At 45.7% G+C, this 15,614-nt stretch overlaps 1 protein-coding gene across 10 annotated transcripts in view; it reads right to left on the bottom strand.

The window, feature by feature from the left end:
* OXR1 (oxidation resistance 1) overlaps positions 1 to 15,614 on the bottom strand; it is a 256,107-nt gene that overhangs the window by 30,299 nt on the left and 210,194 nt on the right. For all 10 annotated transcript variants that reach the window (XM_064154139.1, XM_064154136.1, XM_064154137.1 and 7 more), the window contains 3 exons: positions 14,761 to 14,945; positions 8,982 to 9,742; positions 3,139 to 3,307 (listed from right to left, as the gene is read on the bottom strand). In XM_064154139.1, the coding sequence (XP_064010209.1) occupies positions 3,139 to 3,307; positions 8,982 to 9,742; positions 14,761 to 14,945 (1,115 nt within the window). The remainder of the gene's footprint in view (positions 1 to 3,138; positions 3,308 to 8,981; positions 9,743 to 14,760; positions 14,946 to 15,614) is intronic.

Here is a 15,614-nt window from a genome sequence, read left to right as displayed (position 1 = left end):
AAATGGTACAGTCTTCCAGTCTGCAAGAACAAAATGCCCAAATCCCCAGAAGTTATTTACAACCCTAACAGATGTCAGTTTAGACTGTTTAAGCATTCCCTGTAGGTGGACAGATGAAGCATTCAGAAAAAGGACAAGCAATGAAGCTGCTAGAACTTCATCATGGAAAAGAGAGCTTCAGATCTACAGCTTTATAGCTCTGATTACCAAGAGTCTGAACTACTCCCAGTGTCCTTCTTCAGAAATATTTGCTACTGTGACCCTGGATTAACATGAAGAACAATACTTGGATTTTTCCCCCCTCTACTTACTAAATCCCTGCAAAACTAAATAGGAAGAACAGCAAGAGAATACAGAGCAGCAAAGTCTCTCAAAATGCACTTAGAGAAACCCATCACAGATGGATTAATTTGCAAGGAGATTACTTATAAACTGCATGTTAAGAACTACTTTTGAAACAGGTGATAAATCCTGCTTTATGCTGAAGAGAAGGACTTATTCTGCTGTATCAGAAAATGAACCAAAGGGGCAGCAAATATTTCAATCAGCTGACTCAGATATCACTGCCTACAGTTGACTATAACCACAAGAGGTCACCTGGACCAGACAGAATTAGCTATAATGGAATCAGGATGACAGATTTGATTTGAGAATTTGCATGATCTCCATCAGTTAGAGGTCATGAGGGTGATGTTTAAAAGCAGGTTAATAATGTGCTAGCATAGAATCAATTATCCCTGTTGAAAAACTCTAATATTTTGATGTAACTTCAGCCCATTACCTCCTTTCACAGTGGACATGAAAAAAATGCAACTGCTTTTCTTGATGAAGTCAGCTCTTCAGTAGGAAAATATTTTATGCCTGTAATCAACTTTTTCTCCTTTAAAGAGTCCTACTTCTAATTTTCCTTTATATATTACACTTTCACAGTACCACAGTATCACCAAGGTTGGAAGAGACCTCACAGATCATCAAGTCCAACCCTTTACCACAGAGCTCAAGGCTAGACCATGGCACCAAGTGCCACGTCCAATCCTGCCTTGAACAGCTCCAGGGACGGCGACTCCACCACCTCCCCGGGCAGCCCATTCCAGTGCCCAATGACTCTCTCAGGGAAGAACTTTCTCCTCACCTCCAGCCTAATCTCCCCTGGCGCAGCCTGAGGCTGTGTCCTCTTGTTCTGGTGCTGGCCACCTGAGAGAAGAGGGCAACCTCCTCCTGGCCACAACCTCCCCTTTTTCTAGACATTAATTAGTCTTGCTGCTTTCCTCTGGACTCTAGACAATTGAGCCACATCTGTCCTCAACTGCAATGCCCCAAGTGAACATTCTATGCCATCCAGCTCAAAAGAGAAGATGGAAAAAGCACCTGATCATTGTACAAGATGACAGCTGAGAAGTTTCTGTTAACTCTTTTTTCCCTCCCTGCTTCTGTCAAGGATAGAACCAGCTGCAACATCCCCAAAAAGTCACATTCAACTGGAAAATCAGCCACAGTTTCCTAGCAGTGAAGATCATTTCAGAATCCAAGGCTTTAGCAGTGAGCGGGCATGAACATTTCATGGCTTTGAATTACTGCAACAAACTTGAGGTCATTTTTCTAGCAGATATGTTTGTTTCCTGGAAGAATTTTTGTGTTGCATACATAAAGACGGAATCATAGAAACAACCAGGTTACAAGAGACCTCCAAGCTCATGCAGTCCATCCTAGCACCCAGCCCTGTCCATCAACTAGACTATGGCACTAAGTGCCTCATGCAGGCTTTGCTTCAACACCTGCAGGGATGGTGACTCCACCACCTCCCTGGGCAGCCCATTCCAATGCCAATCACTCTCTCTGGCAGGAACCTCCTCTTCACATCCAGCCAAGACCTCCCCCAGCACAACTTGAGACTGTGTCCCCTTGTTCTGTTGCTGCTTGCCTGGGAGAAGAGACCAACCTCCACCCCACCTGACTACAGCCTCCCTTCAGAACCTCAGCCAGGTCTTCTGAAGTCAGAGCTTTAAGAAGCAGAGAAATGGTTTTCCAGAAAGGCTCCAAATAACAGGAAGCTCATGTCACGCCAATAGAAACTTTGTTGCTGAACTCACTTCCTTTACCAGACACCTCTTGCTTGAAGCTTCCCTTCATGACTCACTTGCTACAGACACAAGCCTAAATAGCAACATGAGAAACCACTGTCTGCCTCTGCAAGTAACTGAAGTAAATCAGTAAAACTTCACTATGGCAATGTTAAGTACAAGCCAATCAATGTCCTCAGCAACACTACTGTACAGGCCCAATCGATGTCCCAGGCAATGCTACAGGCTTGGGCAGTGTGGCTGGAGAGCTGCCTGGAAGAAAGGGATCTGGGGGCTGTAATAGGCAGCTGAATGTGAGCCAGCAGTGTGCCCAGGTGGTCAAGAAGGCCAATGGCATCCTGGCTTGCACTGAAAATGCTACGGCCAACAGGAGCAGGGAGGTGATCGTCCCCTTTATACTTTGATGAGGCCACACCTTCAGTGTTGTGTTCAGTTTCGGGCACCGCAGTACAAGAGAGATGTGGAGCTGCTGCAGTGGGTCCAGAGGAGGGCAACAAAGCTGGGGAAGGGCCTGGAGAATAAATCTTATGAGGAGTGATTGAGGGAGCTGGGGATGGTTAGTGTGAAACAGAGGAGGCTGAGGGGAGACCTCATTGCTGTCTACAACTACTTGAAGGGACATTGTGGAGAGGCTGCTGCTGGGCTCTGCTCACAGGTAGCTGGAGACAGAACAAGGGGGAAGGGCCTCAAGCTGAGGCTGGGGAGGTTTAGATTGGACATTAGGAAAAAGAGTTTTTCTTGGAGAGAATGGTCAGGGAGTGGAATGAGCTGCCCAGAGAGGTGGAGTCACCCAGCCTGGATGTGTTTAAGAGTAGTCTGGATGTGGTGCTTAGGGTGTGGTTTAAGGTGAATCTTGTAGAGTAGGGATCTAGGTTAGTCTTGGTGATCCCGAGGGGCTTTGCCAAGCTGCATGCTCCTGTGGTTCAGCTGTTGACTGGTTTTGTTGCTTTACAGGCACCATCACTGAAAGATTTAGCATGGTACATTAAAAAAACACCCAAAGCAGCTAGAATATCTATCAGGTAGTGTTGAATTCTATGGTCTTTCTCCTTCTTACCTTTCTTGGGGAACAGCAAACCAATACTCATGCTTTTTATCCCTCTGTGCATACTGCTGCATTGTAGCGCTTGCTTGCGAAACAAATGTCTTCCTCATGGGTTTCCCCACCCGCAGCCGCAGGAACTTGTGAGAGCGATGCCGCCTCTTGTCTCTTGTAAGAGAAGAGCCTGGCAGTAAAGAGAGCACAAAGTTACCCACAACATGCAGAACAGGCTGAGCATCAGCTAGCTTTGTAATACACAACACAGGCACAAAGAATCATAGAATCAAGCAGGTTGGAAGAGACCTCCAAGATCATCCAGGCCAACCTAGCACCCAGCCCTAGACAATCAACCAGACCATGGCACTAAGTGCCTCATCCAGGCTTTGCTTCAACACCTCCCTGGGCAGCCCATTCCAATGCCAATCATTCTCTCTGCCAACAACTTCCTCCTAACAGCCAGCCTAGACCTGCCCTGGCACAACTTGAGACTCTGTCCCCTTGGTGCTTGCCTGGGAGAAGAGCCCAACTCCACCTGGCTACAGCCTCCCTTCGGGTAGTTGTAGACAGCAATGAGGCCTGCCCTGAGCCTCCTCTTCTGCAGGCTGCACACCCCCAGCTCCCTCAGCCTCTCCTCACAGGATTTGTGTTCCAGGCCTCTCACCAGCTTTGTTGCCCTTCTCTGGATACCTTTCTGTACCTCAACATCTCTCTTGAATTGAGGAGCCCAGAACTGGACACAGTACTCAAGGTGTGGCCTGACCAGTGCTGAGTACAGGGGAAGAATAACCTCCCTTGTCCTGCTGGCCACACTGCTCCTGAGCCAGCCCAGGATGCCATTGGCTCTCTTGGCCACCTGGGCACACTGCTGCCTTATGTTCAGCCTACTATCTATCAGTACCCCCAGGTCCCTCTCTGCCTGGCTGCTCTCAGCCACTCTGTGCCCAGCCTGTAGTGCTGCTTGGGGTTGTTGTGGCCAAAGTGCAGAACCCTGCCCTTGGCCTTGTTCAGTCTCATCCCATTGGCCTCTGCCCATCCATCCAGCCTGGCCAGGTCCCTCTGCAGGGCTCTCCTACCTTCCAACAGATCCACAGCTGCTCCTAGCTTGGTGTCATCTGCAAGCTTACTGATGCTGGACTCAATCCCCTGGTCCAGATCATCAATAAAGATATTGAACAGGACTGGGCCCAGCACTGATCCTTGGGGAACACCACTAGTGACAGCTGCCAGCTGGATGTGGCACCATTCACCACCACTCTCTGGGCTCTGCCATCCAGCCAGTTCCTGACCCAGCACAGAGTGAATCTGTCCAAACCATGAGCTGCCAGCTTGGCTAGGAGCTTCTTGTGGCAGACAGTGTCAAAGGCTTCGCTGAAGTCCAGGCAGACTACATCCACAGCCTTCCCCAGATTCACCAGGCAGGAACCTGATCATAAAAGGAGATCAGGTTGGTGAGACAGGACCTGCCCTTCCTAAACCCATGCTGGATGCACACAGGAGCTGAGGTAAGCCAAGGCAAGTCCATTTTGCTTTTTGTTACATAAATTGCAGCAGCAGAATTCACTTTGGAATGTAACACAGTTAACTCTAACATTCATTCCTGCTTCCAGACCCAGATCACATTATGACAGTCTTTCATTTAGGCTTGAACATATTTCAGAAGGTATTCTCAACCCTGAATCAAACATCCCTCCCACTGTCAAAAAGCTATTCCACACACATGCAAGAGATAACGGCGCTAAATAACTACTCCAGGCCTGATTCGCATACGTCAAAGCTGTTCATTAGTTACTTTCAACTTGAAAAAGGAGAGATGTGGAATTTTAATATGCTAGCTCTGTCAAACACATCCATGGTATGAAAACCACTGCAGGATAAAAATGCACTGGCTGGTGCAGTATGGAGGGAAAACACCCAACAGTGTATCTAATTAAACTAATAGAATTATGTGATTAACCTCAAGTCAGCAAAAGGTAAAGGATGAAGACTTCAAAATTGTTTCTTCCAAGATTAATTGCCCAAATCCTACAACTCTACCTCCAGGCATAAGGGATATTTTAAAGCAAATAAGGATGGTGTAAATTTAAGAGACCCCATGACCATAGGGCTGCTTTCAATGTCATCATCATCCAGCCTGCACTGTGTGCTGGGCTGCAGAAAGAGCAGCATGGCCAGCAGGGCAAGGGAGAGGATTCTGCCCCCTGGCTCTGCTCTCCTCAAACCCCACCTGGAGCACAGTGTACAGTTCTGGAGCCCCCAACAAAGAAGGAGATGGAACTGTTGGAGTGAGTCCAGAGGAGGCCACCAAGATGCTGAGAGGGCTGCAGCAGCTCTGCTCTGAGGACAGGCTGAGAGAGCTGGGGCTCAAAGCCTTCTCTTTTCCAGGCTGCAGAGAAGGCCTTGGAGTAGCCTTCCAGTATCTGAAGAAGGCTACAGGAGGGCTGGAGAGAGACTGCTGACAAGGTCTTGTAATGACAGAACAAAGGGTAATGAGTTTAAACTGGCAGAGGGGCGATTTAAACTGGATGTTAGGAAGAAGTTCTTTGCAGTGAGGGTGGTGAGACACTGGCACAGGTTGCCCAGGGAGGCTAGGGCTGCTTCCTCCCTGTAGGTGTTCAAGGCCAGGTTGGTTGAGGCCTTGAGCAACCTGTTCCAGTGGGAGGTGTCCCTGTCTATGACACAGGGTTGGAACTGGATGATCTTTGAGGTCTCTTCCAACCTAAACCATTCTATGATTCTATATCTAGGATTGCCCTGACCTAGAAGCAGGACCTTACACTTTGCCCTTACTGGATGTCATGAGATTCAATTCAGCTATTATGGACTACTCAGTTATCAAGTTGTTCAACATCCAGAACAAGCAGATAAACTGATGGTAGGTTCCAAAAAAACCCGTTTTATCTTGTGCTTCTTTGTTTGTTTGTTAATTATTTTTCTTTTCATTTTACCTCCACAACCTTCAGCAAGGCTGCAACACCATGTGCAGAAGGTTTCTAGTCACAAAACCTCTGGCTGACTGCATGCAGGCATCTTTTTGATGGTACATAGAGATCATCCTGCATGAAACAAAACTGCACTGATAACAATTTTTAGAAAGCCAAAAAGAAACAAAGCATCTAATCCAACTGAGTTACCAGGAACACTTGGATACAGCAACCCCAAGCAGCACTGCAGGCTGGGGACAGAGTGGCTGGAGAGCAGCCAGGCAGAGTGGGACCACGAGGTGCTGGTAGCCAGTAGCTGAACATGAGCCAGCAGTGTGAGCAGGTGGGCAAGAGAGCCAATGGCATCCTGGCCTGGATCAGGAACAGTGTGGCTAGCAGGACAAGGGAGGTTCTTCTGCCCTTGCACTCAGCACTGCTCAGTACTGTGTCCAGTTCTGGGCTCCTCAATTCAAGAGAGATGTTGAGGTGTTGGAAGGTGTCCAGAGAAGGGCAACAAAGCTGGTGAGGGGCCTGGAGCACAGCCCTGTGAACAGAGGCTGAGGGAGCTGGAGAAGAGGAGGCTCAGGGCAGACCACATTCTGCCTACAACTACCTGAAGGGAGGCTGTAGCCAGGTGGGGTTGGGCTCTTCTCCCAGGCAACCACCAACAGAACAAGGGGACACAGTCTCAAGTTGGGCCAAGGGAGGTTCAGGATGGATGTTAGGAGGAATTTCTTGCAAGGGAGAGTGATTGGCATTGGAATGGGATGCCCAGGGAGGTGGTGGAGTTGCCATCCCTGGAGGTGTTGAAGTAAAGCCTGGATGAGGCACTCAGTGCCATAGTCTAGTTGATGGGACACAGGGCTGGGTGCTAGGTTGGACTGGATGAGCTTGGAGGTCTCTTCCAACCTGCTTGATTCTGTGATTCTAACTGAATTGTAAGAAAAGCAAAAAGAAAATGGTGGGTAAAAACAGTTGGTGCTTGCATTTAAGCCACAAGCAGCAACTACTGCTAGCTGACACATCTGCCAGGCTATTGCCTCTAATATTCAAGGCATAAAAGGCAAACTTATCACAGCATGATGCAACCATTCACCTGCTTCAAGTTTCAAAGTTCAGTTACTTTCTTAACAGCAGCAGACACGCAACTCCTCCTCCCTCCAAACTACCATATCATATCTGTCTATGAAGTGCAGGGTGAATATAACTCCCTATTCAGTACAATCTCTCCTTTTTATTATTAACAAACAATTTGACCTTTGAATGCCCTTCACAATCTGTTAAAACTGCTGACAAGCATTACAGCTATCTTTCTAGCCTCCAAATTGCTGCACAATTAGAACAACTAGTTTATCTCCATCAAGGATGGTAAGGCATCAGAATGTGAACTATGCATGTCTTGAAAAGCAGAAGCAAATAGATACAGAAACTTTTTAAAGTTACTTTGAAAAGATTATTTTTTTACATCATACTATGGCTTAGTTGGAAGAGACCTCAAAGGTTATTCAGTTCCAACCCCCTGTCATAGGCAGGAACATCTCCCACTAGAATAGGGCACTCAAGGCCTCTTCCAGCCTGGTCTTGAACATCTAGAGGGAGGGAGTAGCCACAGCCTCCCTGGGCAACCTGTGCCAGTGTCTCACCATGCTCACTGCAAAGAGCTTCTTCTTAACATCCAGTTTAAATCACCCCTCTGCCAGTTTAAAGCCATTACTCCTCATCCTGCCATTACAAGACCTTGTCAACAGTCCCTTCCCAGCCCTCCTGTAGCCCCCTTCCGATACTCGAAGGCCACTCCAGGATCTCCTCGAAGCCTTCTCCTCTCCAGGCTGCAGAGCCCCAACTCTCATAGCCTGTCCTCATATGAATCAAGTAACTTCAACAAGACTTCCACGATAACTTCTATCTAACATCCTAGGGCCTGATCTTCACAGAGTGAAGGTACTCAAGAAATAAACCCTGCTGTCTCCAGTATTCACAGCATGAGTTTCTTACTCTCTCTTTTGTCCTGAAACAGGCTTTTTGTATGCTCAGCTTTCTTGTAGTCAGCATGAAACAATGACAAGACTCAAGCAAAACAAGTTTCTGGAAGTACCAAACATTGTTAATCCTCCAGGTGTTTGCTGTTCACATTACAAACCTTAACCAGAATCTAGACACACTCTAAGTCAGATAGAATTCATTCCCTGAAATTTAGTCACACACATGTACACTGAGATAAACATTTAAGTGACAGCTGAGTGCTAAGGGGCATTCTGAATGTTGAAATCTACACTGACTGCTACATCACAGATCTAATTTTACAGGCTCCTTTAGAGCTCCCTTACAAAGATATTGCACTGTCATAAGAGTATAAACAATTGCAGTGTGGAAAAAATTACTCTAGTAGAAGTTTCCACACTTCCAGGCTATACCTTATGTAAACCACTGCTCAGGAAACTGGAGGAGAGCAGGCTCAGGGGGGACCACATTGCTGTCTACAGCTACCTGAAGAGAGGTTGTAACCAGGTGGGGGTTGGTCTCTTCTCCCAGGCAACTAGCAACAGAACAAGGGGACACAGTCTCAATCTGTGCCAGGTAGGTCTCAGCTGGATGTTAGGAGGAAGTTGTTGGCAGAGAGAGTGAATGGCATTGGAATGGGCTGCCCAGGGAGGTGGTGGAGGCACCGTCCCTTGAGGTGTTCAAGAAAGGCCTGGATGAGGCACTTAGTGCCATGGTCTGGTTGACTGGCTAGGACTGGGTGCTAGGTTGGCCTGGATGATCTTGGAGGTCTCTCTCAGCCTGGTTGATTCTATGACTCAGCACAACTTCAAGCCAATGACAAGTGTAAATAACATATGGGTTGATGTGTTAGAGAGAATGAACCTCAAAAGAAAATTGGAGCTGTGGGGGAGATGCTTTTGTATTCTCTTGGCTGACACATGAATACTGACTCACCTTCTACTTGTCCCTCTGCCACAGTCAGAGCTCTGTGACTGATTTCTTTTTGGGAGTCCTGTTGCATGTTTTCCCTTTGCTGTTTGGTTTGTTGCATAGTGTGGGTCTTCCAGAGCTTACGGAGTTCCTCTACTTCTGTCTCTGAGTCTTGTGTTTGCTCTCTCCCCTTGCTAGTTGCCTCTTTCTTTTCAGACTCCATGGTATCCTCACAGCACAGACATTCCTCCTCTGTCTTACTGTCTTTTGGTTTGTTATCTAGTGAGGCATCCTGATTGCTACCCACTTCTGCCTCTTTCCCACACTCTTCACTCCCATGGGATCCTTGCGAGGACTCCTGGAGAACATCTCCAGTACTTTCACTGGGCTTTTCTCCCCACTTTGTAGACATTCCAGAACTTTCTGAACCCAAGACATTCGCAAGCATTTCAGCATTGGGTTTTAAGTCACTAGGAGCTTCATTTGAGTCTGAAATGATTGTTAAACATTCAGAACTAGTCTGGTTTATTGTTTGGACAGATTCTGATGATGCTCCTGAAGACTTGTCTTGTCGAAGTTCATCTGAGGAAACAAGTTCCTCACGTATTGGAGAGAGTTCTGATTCGGTGAAGACATCTTCTGAAAGAGACTCCTCCGTGCTCCTTGGGGCAGTACTAGCACTGTCATTGCCTGTATCCCGAATTCTGGAATCCATTTCATCTGTATTGCTCTTTGCAGCTCTCTTGGAATGGCAGTGTTCCCTTACAGACAGCTGTTCTACATCTCTGTGAAGGAAACAAGAAAGGTATTATCAGCAGGTGTCTTTGCCATCAAGCTCTCTTCTTCACCAAGTTTTGTTTAATGCTGAAAAAAATTCAGGGTGCTCATAAAAAAAAAAATCAAATACAACAAAACAAAAGAGCAAACAAAACAACAACAAAATAAAAACCACCAAAAAAAAGCCAGCAACAAAAAATCCCCCAAACCCACAAAAAGGAACAAACTAAAGGAACCCTTTAATTCTGAGCATCAGCAGTGAAAAACAAGCACAGATTGTGTTCTTGTAACAGCAAGCTGATGGCAGACCTTTTGCCAATGTGACACAGATTAAACTTCCCAACTTCAAGACATTACCTTCACAAGTAGAAGCTCTCCTACAAAACCAACAAGACTGTTGAAGGTGCTTCAAGTGCAAATAAAAGAAAAACCAAGGGAAAACCAACAAAAAGCTACACACATAAAAAGTAGAAATCCTTCAAGATCTTCTCAGCTTTGGCTACTAAAGAGGCCAGTGCAATTGTTCAGACCTACTCCACCCTATTAGGTGACCCCTAGCTCACTAGTAAGAAAGGAGTGGTAGAAATTATCTGACCTAACCTAAATGATCTAAGCTAGCCAATGTGGAACCATCAAGGCAGATCTTCCCACTCAGCTCATAGGAAACCCCTAACAGTGATCAGTGGCTTCACCAGTCAGATAACCCAACATTGAGGATACCACTGTTAGGCAAAGCAAGCCCAAACTACTGGCTAGAACTGAACAATTTCAAGCTAAGTCATCAAATGTTCCTAAATAGTTTAACAAAAAGCCCCCCAACAAGAAGTAACCACCAACCAACTGAACAAAATGCCAAGCATGAAAGAACATCTTCTTTTCCTCAAAGGACACAGTCTTATTCAAACCTGCCTTTCAAAAGAAGTTGTCCAGAAATTCTACAAGCCTTAGAAGAGGACAACTACAAGGGGATTTGAGTAGTGCACAAGCTTTCATGAAAAGCCTTCACAACCTTCATGAGAAGTTCTCATGTTGAAATATGACTCCAGCTCTTAATGCCAACTCAAGCACATTACAGCTCCCATTACGAGATAGCAGGTTGCCAGGGGTTGGAAGGGATCCAAAGAGATCATCAAGTCCAACTCCCCTGCCAGAGCAGGACCATACAATTTAGCTCAGGTCACACAGGAATGCACCCAGGGAGGCCCTGAAAGTCTCCAGAGAAGGAGACTCCACAACCTCACTGGGGAGCCTGTTCCAGTGCTATGGGACCCTTACACTAAGGAAGTTCTCCCTTGTGTTGAGGTGGAACCTCCTGTGCTGCAGCTTCCATCCATTGCTCCTTGTCCTATCATGGGGGCCAAGTGATACCTAGTATCAAATGCTTTTAAGAAGCCTAAACTTTACTCTCCCATCTTGAAGAATCATAGAATCAACCAGGTTGGAAGAGACCTTCAAGATCATCCAGGCCAAACCTAGCACCCAGCCCTATCCAATCAACCAGACCATGGCACTAAGTGCCTCATCCAGGCTTTTCTCCAACACCTCCAGGGACCGTGACTCCACCACCTCCCTGGGCAGCCCATTCCAATGCCAATCACTCTCTCTGAAGAAACTCCTCCTAACATCCAGCCTGCTTCATATTTCCACCAAACTTCCTATTCAGTTACATCACATTCCTAGCATTACTGAGACTGCTAAAATTCAGGGCACCTGCAAAACATATGCACCCTGTTATCCGAGCATTAACACCGAGCTGATACTGAGCTCATGCTAACAGAGCAGTTTTGCTTACAAAGCTTACAATGTTGAGGATTTCTCACATATTAGACTGGGCCTTTCCTTGAATGTTTCAGTTTGGCTGGTGAGATGTGCTTTTGGATAAGTACAACCCAGGGTGCATAAAACTCTGTAAAAGATCTTTATGATACATTATTCCCACGTTCAGCACAGATTGTGGCTTACATACAGAAAGCATACAAGTGGAAACTGTAGCTTTAAGAACCAAAGAATCCTTCATTTCTCTGATCATTTTCATTTTATCAGTAATCTTTTCTTTTTCATCACTATTCAGGTTGGTTTTCAAAGTTTAAACATGGTTGACACTTGACAAAATTGAAAGAGAATCGATTCTAACAGCAGAATACTTAGGGAAAAAGAACAGTAGGGAAACATCATTTAAGTCTCAATTAAGGTATTAGTCTCTAGTTAAGGCCACGAGGATGATCACAGAGAGCCTCCTATGAGGACAGATTGAGAGAGTTTGGATTACTCAGTTTGGACAAGAGAAGGCACTCAGGTGACCTTATTGTGGCCTTCCAGCATCTGAAGAGGGCTACAAGAAAGCTGGAGAGGACATTTTTAGAGTGTCAGGTAGTAAAAGGAGATGGGGGAACAGAGCAAAACTAAAGTGGTTAGATTCAGATTGGATATTAGGAAGAAGTTCTTCACCATGAGGGTGGTGAGACACTGGAACAGGTTGCCCAGGGAGGTGGTGAAAGCCTCATCCCTGTATGTTTTCAAGGCCAGGCTGGATGTATCTCTGAGCAACCTGATCTAGGGTGAGGTGTTTGTGCCCATGGGAGGGGGTTGGAACTGGCTGATCTTCAAGGTCCCTTCCAACCCTAAGAATTCTGTGATTCAGGTCACAGACAGAAGAAATCTGCATTTTATTTTCCCCCAAATTTACAAGCATGCCTAAAATTTTGCTGTGGTTAAGGCACAAGTGTGCTGGGACTGACAAAAGCATTGGAAGATAGAAATGGTTTATGCAGTTAACAAGAAGGACAAATCAAATTGGACATCCAAGGCTCTGAACACAGCATGACCTTTTTATTATTAGACATGTTTTCATTCCATATTCATTAATACTGTAAACAAAACAAAATGCATGGTAAATTTAAGTCAACACTGAGTCATTAGGAGAATAAACATGCTAGGAAAGAGACTTGTTTTGCAACTGCAATATGAGGATTCAAACCACTGGATTAAAAGGTCATCTGATTTTCATAACCTCATTACTTGCACTGAAAAACATCTGAAGTTGGAACTATGAGCAACTTTTAAACTCAGTCTGGAAAGCAAAACTCTCAGAAAGCAACTGTGCTGAAGGCATCATCACTGCATCAAAAGCTCCAACATACTGCTGCAGTAATAGACATTAGCTGCTCTTTCAAGAAACAGACAACTTCAGGCAGCAAACAAGACCACACCAAGATACCAGTTTACTACCAGGTCTCTGCTGAAACCAAGCTTAAAAATGGTGTAAGTTATTCCTCCTGGGGATCCAGATATATGAGGTTATCAAGAAAGATTTGCTTACCAAATAACCTCTAAGCACAGTAAAAGGTCATTTTACAGAGTTAATGAGTAGCCAAAATGGTTACATTAAGAGTTATATATCAAGCAAACAGCTTTACTCTCCCACACATAGAGACAACTGCACCTTGGCTAAAGTATAGAATCAACCAGAGTGGAAGAGACCTCCAAGCTCAGCCAGTCCAACCTAGCACTCAGCCCTATCCAGTCAACCAGACATTGGCACTAAGTGCCTCATTCAGGCTTTGCTTCAAGACCTCCAGGGACGGTCACTCCACCACCTCCCTGGGCAGCCCATTCCAATGCGAATCACTCTCTCTGGCAAGAGCTTCCACCCAACATCCAGCCTAGACCTGCCCTGGCACCTTGAGACTGTGTCACCTTGTCCTGTTGCTGGCTGCCTGGCAGAAGAGACCAAACCCACCTGGTTACAACCTCCCTTCAGGGAGTTGTAGGCAGCAATGAGGTCTGCCCTGAGCCTCCTCCTCTCCAGGATGCACACTCCCAGCTCCCTCAGCCTCTCCTCATAAGACTGTGCTCCAGGCCTCTCACCAGCTTTGTGTTAGCTGGTCAAGGTAGCCTGCAAATGTTTATGCTTTGTGGGCTGTGAAAGGTAAATTTGACATGATTTTTTTTCATTAGCTTCAATGTCAGAATTTGTCCTTTTCCTGAGGACAGTATAAATATTAGGTAACAGACAGAAGAGAAAAAGGATTTTTTATATTGGCCTTCCTGTAGCTGAAAGGGGCCTACAAGATAGATGTGGAGGGACTTTTTGGGGTGTCAGGTAGCAACAGGACTGGGGTGGACGGAAGAAAGCTAGAAATGGGGAGATCCAGACTGGACGTTAGGAAGAAGTTCTTCAGCATGAAGAATAGTGAGAGCCTGGAATGGATTGCCCAAGGACATGGTGGAAGCCTCATCCTTGGAGGTGTTTAAGGCCAGGCTGGATATGGCTCTGAGCAACCTGATCTAGTGAGAGATGTCACACAGTATCACAGTATCATCAGGGTTGGAAGAGACCTCACAGATCATCAAGTCCAACCCTTTACCTTGGCAGGGGGGTTTGGAACTGGATGATCCTTGTGGTCCCTTCCAGCCCTGACAACTCTGTGGTAATGCCTCCTAGTGATTAAGACTCACTAATCCAAATTTACTCTGTTCACCGTGAACAGGGCTACACCTAAAGGCAAATATGCAGCTCCTCTCCCAGCCAAAAGGGGGAAACAAAAAAGCACCCTAATGTCCTAAAAACACACACAGATCTTATGACCATACATCAGAGAAACAGGAGATTGAGAAGTGGAACATGGTAAACAAAAAAGACTTGTACCTAAAACTGTTTCACTTAGACTTCTCTGGTCTGTACCTCACTTGTTGAATTCCTGAAGAATCAAAGATATCTGCTACTGTATTCACAGTGGAGAAGCTGCAGACGTGGTGTGGTACCTCCTGCTGTACACCAATTGTTAAAGTGTTGTAGGCAATTTGCTTCCATAGATGTAGAAGAGGATTTACTGTCTAGAGCATGCAGCATATGAGAATTTAAGGCAAAGCAAGTTTCATCAAGGGGCTTTCAAAGGCATTTTTTGATGTCCTTGTTAAGAAAGGAAAGCACCAGAACAGACAGTTTTGCTAGTTTGGTGTGGTCAGTAATGCAACCACAGCTCAGAGCTACCCAAAGCTTTACAGACCCTGTTCTGTATCTTACATTGTTAATGAATCCTTGATTTTGCTGTCCACGATTTCCTTATACAGAGCAGCTGACATCACTTCTTCCATCGGACACATGATGCCATACTCTTCACAGCCATTCTCCTGGACCAGAGGATCCATCTTGTGAGGATCAAACATGATATTATTTGGTGTCACTAGCAGCACACCATTGACTGTACCCTAAAAGGAGAGGGAGAAGAAGCGGTGAATTTTCTCCTTCATAGCTCAGCATATTCTCCATTTGGTTTTTTTGGTAAGAAAAAAAAGTGGTTTACCAATTTGTTTTTAAAGCATCTTTATATTTCAGCACTGTTATAGAGTTTCTTCTGTTTTTTCCAGTCATCTAGAAACAGTTTTTCTGGGAAGTCAAATTATGTCATCTACTTTCCTAAAAGAAAAACTCTTTTGTTCTTCATAACTACTTAATAGCCAGCTCAAGTAAAACAAAACCAAAGGAAAACCCTTGCAGCCTGACATATAAAGATAGAGAATCACAAAACCAGTCAGGTTGGCAAAGCCCCTCAGGATCACCAAGACCAACCTATAACCCTACTCTACAAGACTCAGAGAATCAGCCAGGTTGGAAGAGACCTCCAAGATCATCCAGTCCAACCTAGCACCCAGACCTGTCCAATCAACCAGACCATGGCACTAAGTGCCTCACCCAGGCTTTGCTTCAACACCTCCAGGGACATAGAATCAATTCACCTTAAACCATATCCCTAAGCACCACATCCAAACAATCCTTAAACACATCCAGGTGGGTGACTTGACCACCTACCTGGGCAGCTCAATCCACTGCCTGACCACTCTCTACATGAAAAGCTTTTTCCTTTTTATCATTCTCAG

The sequence above is a fragment of the Pogoniulus pusillus genome, chromosome 14 (genome assembly GCF_015220805.1).
Source record: "Pogoniulus pusillus isolate bPogPus1 chromosome 14, bPogPus1.pri, whole genome shotgun sequence".
Lineage (NCBI taxonomy): Eukaryota > Metazoa > Chordata > Aves > Piciformes > Lybiidae > Pogoniulus > Pogoniulus pusillus.
Note: the sequence above shows the minus strand (reverse complement) of the source record. Positions and strands in the feature narration are given on the sequence as shown.